Here is a 5,801-nt window from a genome sequence, read left to right on the forward strand (position 1 = left end):
CCCAAACCCCCAAAAGTCGCTCAAGTGAGCTCAATTGAGAGCAGGCTGTTTCTGTGCCTGAACGTATTATGAAAAAAACATGTTTTTCATAATATGGGACCTTTAACTAATATTTTCCTGGATAATACAGCTGCATTAAGAAAAAAAGTATCTGCATTCCTTTATTGTTTTTTTTTTTTTTTTTGAAACAAGGTATATACTTTCACTTGGCTCTTTCTTATTTTGCATATGCCATTGCAACATTGAGTATGAGATGCACAAAACTAGTGCGCATACCAGCGTTGTAACTCAAAAGAGGAAGAAATGTTATGTAATGGCGAGATGGTAGGGAACACCGGGGATTCAAAAACTCCAGGTGACGAAGAAAACCCTGATCCTCTACCACGGAGATGAGCTGGTTATTACCCTCTGTAATATTTTTGGCCATGTCGCTGTCTCGAGGATATTTCTCTGTTCTTTTGAAAGTATCCGCGAGTGTTTGTTGCTTCGGTGTCTTTGCCTGTATTGCTTGAGTGAACTCGTTTTCTTTGAGTGTTTGTTTTTTATTTGCCGTATCAAATGTGTAGTATTAAATGCAGCTTTTTTGTTAAACCCCCCCCCCCCCATCACGTGATCGGATTGGGACATCCCTAGTACAGACTTAAAGTAACATCACATCAACAAACACAAAGTCATGACATTACTTACTTGAGTATGTACGCACACCATACTGAGGGACAAAGACTGTCTGTGTGGCAGAAGATCAGTTATATAGGGGTATAACAGGTAGCTTGATTAGGTGCACTGAAGTGGCCCATCCCCAGAAATGTACCATATCCATGGGGAAAGTTTAATTATTTTTTGAACACTGCACATGTTGACTGTCTAAAACTCTGAAGACAAAATTTAGAAGATTGAAGATATTACACTGCTGATGTCAAATAGAAATCACACCAGCCTCATTTGTCTAAATTTGTTCAGCTCTGAACAGATGATTAAAAACTGACTGATTTCAAGCAGGAGCATTGTCTTCTAAAATCACTTAATTTATTCTTTATTCAGATTGAGGAGCTGCAGTTTGTCAGAGATCAGCTGTGCTTCTCTGGCCTCAGCTCTGAAGTCCAACCCCTCCCATCTGAGAGAGCTGGACCTGAAGTGGAACAAGCTGCAGGATTCAGGAGTGAAGCTGCTGTGTTCTATATTGGAGAGTCCAAACTGTGGAATGGAGACTCTGATGTGAGTTCATGTGTTTTTTCTGTTTATTAAATTTAAAGCCCGAACGGAAGTTTTAAATTTCCTTCAGTTCACACACAGACACACGCACACTATAATTCTAGTTATTAATGTGTGTTGATGTGAACTGGTGGGTGAATGTTGAGTTGACAGGATGATGTCACCATGATGATGATCCACAATAGAGACATGAAGCCACGTCCCCTCTGGTCGAAGGTGATGTATGTTTTGTGAAACGAAGTAGTTCACTGAGTGGTTTAACACAAAACTACATGAGACATTACTTTATTTACCACACACACTTTCTTGACTGAAATCAGGTCCAATGAGGTCCACCTGCAGGAGCGGGACTTCCCCTCCGTATAGACAGGTGTAGTCTGTAGTCCTAAAACCGGTAATCTGTTAGCATGTTAGCACATCCTGTTCCCTCGTCTCAAAGTCTGTCAGTCTGTTGAATGTGTTTTCAGTTAAATGCGTGAAATAAGGAGTGTGGTTACCACAGGCTAAACATATTCACACATTTTGTTCTCCAAGATAAAATCCATCATTAAATGTCCCACAGTTTAATAAGGAAACTCATTGTGTGTTAAAAACAGTTGGCGGTTGCTAACAAGTGTCTAAATGAGACTACAGAGGTTGTCGGGGACATTAAACGTCCTCACAGCGAACACGGAGACTCATCTACTCACTAGTCCGTCTTTACAGGCCCACTTTAGTTACACACTATTCTAACTGGTGGGAATTAAACAGTTCTGATTGAAATATCAATGTATGGTAGAGAACATGTCAGGATGTGAGAGGAGGGGAGATTCCCATTCACCTGATGTGCAGGGAGGTATCAGGAATGGAACAGGAATTAGGACACAGTGATGTTGAGCTGCACATTTAAACCTGAACACATTGATTGGATTGTTAATATATTTTTATCTTCATCATTTATTCTTTATTCAGATTGGAGGGCTGCAGTTTGTCAGAGATCAGTTCTGATTCTCTGGCCTCAGCTCTGAAGTCCAACCCCTCCCATTTGAGAGAGCTGGACCTGAGAGGAAACAACCTGAAGCATTCAGATGTGAAGCTGCTGTCTGATTTGAAGGACAGTCCACACTGTAGACTGGAGACTCTGAGGTCAGTAGAGGGTTGGAGTCAGTCCACGCTGGTTTCATCAGTATTGTACTGAACACAGTCAGTATCAAAGTGACAGGCTTCGGTGACAGGCTTCATGATCAGATGAGCCAGAAGCTTGTTGTGATCTTGTGTTAAGTTGATGTGAAAACAACTGTTGTTGTTGTGTTCATGTCTACAGGAAGCTGAAAGGAAGCTGGCTACGCTACACAGCCGCTCCACTTGTGGTCTAAACAGGACTGAAGTCCTGCTGGTCTTTATATCATTAGCCCCTTTCACACTGCATGCGGGGATCCTGTGCCAATTCTCCGCACCCTCCCCTGTGTGAATGTTTCTGATGCGGAGAGGGGGGAAATTTCGCTCCGGCGCTGATCCGCCTCTGGAGGTAGTATCAGGGCCGCATTATTGGTGAGCCGTCCCAGTGTGAACGGATAATCCGGAGGCGCAGAGCGGGGGTGTGTCGGTCGTGCAGTCTGATAACTGCACAGGTCCTTCACTCAACTAAATACAGAGAAATGCCCCACAAAGCAACGTTACAAGACTGAACAAAAGTAACGTAGTAATTGTAACTGTCTTTGACAACTTCTGAGGAAAACAAATACCGCAGCTGTATGTAGAGAAGCGTCTGTCCTCCCGCCTGTTCTACTGACTCTTCCTCACATTTCTGCTCAAAAAACAGCAATAAATCACCGCAACTTTCAGCTCTGCGGACCGAGACTTCAGGGAACTTTCCCCCAGAAAACAGCCTCTGTCCCCGTGAGTGACAAAGTCAGACAGCGTCCTGTTTACTGATGATGTTTATGTATAATTATGTAATTTTGCGCGAAAAACGTAACTCCGTCACTTTCCAGGATGTTTGGTGGGTCAGGATCTCAATCACTACACATTATAACAACATCCATATGATTATTAACTGTCCGCGGGTTTGGATTAACAGGGGGAACACCTGGGAAACACCGACGTCATCAACATGACGTGTACCATTACGCCTCTTTAGGAGCCACAGCGCCGGCTTTCTGTGTGAATTACACACGTGAAGGCGGAGATGCTTCGCTCTGTGTGAATCACCATCGCCGGAGAATTGGCGATCCACCGCTCCGGAGATAATGTGGAGACGTTGTGTAAAAAGGGTTACTGACTGACAGCTGATGGAGGGAGTCTCTCTAAACACTCATGTATCAATTCTGCTCTCTCTCATTCTCTCATCAGGTGGATGCCATCAGTGTGTGAGTGATGAAAGGTGGAGGTGTTGAGAGGATCAGCTGTGTCCTGATGATCCAGAGAGGTTGAAGCAGCACCATCAGCTGGTGGGTGGAGAGGCTCTGACTGGGCCGTGTTACTGGGAGGTGGAGTGGAGAGGAGAGCTTCATCCAGCAGTGACTGACGGACCAATCACAACAAGTGGAGATGACTGTCAGTGCTGCAGTCTGAACTGCTCTGTTTTCTTTCTGTCTCTGATTCTCTGATATCCTGAACACACAGTGACTCTGCAGGTTTGTTCTGGTTCTGACAACAGAACTGGAAGTTATTGATGCACCGGCACATCATTGGTATGGACCCATAAAGGCTGTAAAATGAAACAGAATATCAACATTTGTGCTAATATGACAGCCGATAAGACGACACTGTGATTACACACACGACGCCTAGTTTTCTTCCTTTGCCAAGTGAATGTGCACATTTTGAAAAGCATTGTGTGTCTGCATGTGTCAGGGCTCCATCACGTTAGGAGAGAACAAAATAACATGTTAATGTCACTATAAGAGAGATTTGATGTTGTCTGCAGTCAGGAGGGAAAATATCTTCATCTACCAGCATCAACAATCAATTGAGATGAGTTGTTAAATATCAGCAAAGATCCAATATGATATTATATTAATCCAGTAAAACAGTCGAGCTCAGACTGCTGTGAACTCATGTGAAGTGTCTGCTTTTCTCTCAGACCCTAAAAATGAAAGATTAAAGTTTACTTACTTATGTACTTTTGAATCAAGCTATTTTTACAAAGTTGTATTGGTACCTTTATTGTCAAAAAGGATCTGAATAGATCTAGTTTCCAGAGGACAAAAATACCGATGGACACTGAGTCAGATCTCCAGCAGCACTTTTAAAACCTGATTGAACAGTTTGTTACTGCAGTCTGTACCTGGTAGTCTACAGGTATGAGGGGGTGGTGTGGGGGGGAACGCTCGGGTGGATCCTTTGCGGTGAACCAGCAGCGTCCTCTGCTTCCCGTCCACCACGTGCTCCTCCACTTTGGCGATGTTGTGAGAAACGTCGTAGATGACGTGCATGTCGAGGTCGTCCGGCGTCATGGCGAACACTTTAGAAAAGGCCTGAAGAATAAAAGTTTAAAGACCCGAACATGATGTTGTTTCACAGAGTGATCGATCTCACACCCGCTCATTTAAAAAAGGGCACAACACACATGTTAGCCACTCGTAGCTAAGCAGCTAATAGTTAGCATCTTTTCTAATAGAGGACTTTCCTAAAGCAATGTGGTGTTAATGCACCACATTGTGAGTGAATGATGGAAGATTCAGTAGAACAAATGGATTTCTGACGGATCGACACCAGAATGATCAAACTGGACGAAGTTCTCTGGTGAAGAAATGGCTGCAATGGCACCCATTTTGAAATTTAAGTAGAGCTTATGTTTTTATCAATGTTTCAAACCATGTGAGCTTCAACAATTAATTATTTTTAGTTATAATGTTGACTTTAAATAAACTGTTCCTGTTTTTAAAACTTCCGTCCTACTTTCCTAAAAGTAAGCCCAAATATTCGTCACTAATATTCCTCGTCTCCGGTCAGTTGGGTCTGATTCCTGAGATGACTCCGGCCTCAGATGGTCTCTTTGGCTCCAGGTGTGTTTACCTGTCTGGTGAGGAAGGTCATGGACGAGCAGTTGACCCAGGCGTAGTTTCCTGCGGCCACCATCCCCTTCAGGTAGTCCTGTCCTTCCTGTGACGTGATGCCAGCGCACGCCAGCTGATGGTCGTTCTCCATGTCAACCAGAGCGTCTGCCAACAACATCCAGGACATTTTAACACCGTCTGTATCAAAGTGTCTTTGTGAACGAGTTGTGAAACAAATCATAGAAAAATTCAACACCAGTCTTTAAATTTAACATGCTGGGCTGTGACACTTTATTTAAACAGGAAGTCTTCTAAGCATCTAAATGTGAACAGCTGAAATTCACACAAACACAATGCTAAAACTACAGACAGTGCTTGGGATTATTATTTAAAAACCTTACAAAGAAATACAATTAAAAATGTTTCAAACGTTTGAGCGGTCTAGTTCATAGTTATATATGTTTTATATTCTCACAGTCTGATATTTCTTTATGTTGATGACAAACTGACACTTTATTGATGATGCTGATGATCTATCACACAGGATCAATACATTATCTGTCTTCATTCACTGCAAAGGTTTTATGGAATAAGGGCCGGTCGAGCAAA

General features: G+C 42.9%; 1 protein-coding gene and 1 pseudogene across 1 annotated transcript; one reads left to right on the top strand and one right to left on the bottom strand.

Annotated features, from left to right (window-relative positions):
• Nucleotides 1–4,315, top strand: part of LOC115595758 (NLR family CARD domain-containing protein 3-like) — a 42,059-nt pseudogene extending 37,744 nt beyond the window's left edge.
• Nucleotides 4,316–4,421: 106 nt separating this feature from the next.
• On the bottom strand, nt 4,422–5,343 carry LOC115595946 (tRNA-splicing ligase RtcB homolog). Its single transcript, XM_030440793.1, has 2 exons — nt 5,212–5,343; nt 4,422–4,670 (listed from the first exon to the last, which is right to left on the bottom strand). Exons 1-2 carry the CDS (start codon nt 5,341–5,343, stop codon nt 4,422–4,424), a joined length of 381 nt encoding a protein of 126 aa, XP_030296653.1.
• Nucleotides 5,344–5,801: the final 458 nt, after the last annotated feature.

Source organism: Sparus aurata, chromosome 14, assembly GCF_900880675.1.
Source record: "Sparus aurata chromosome 14, fSpaAur1.1, whole genome shotgun sequence".
In the NCBI taxonomy this organism is placed as follows: Eukaryota; Metazoa; Chordata; class Actinopteri; order Spariformes; family Sparidae; genus Sparus; species Sparus aurata.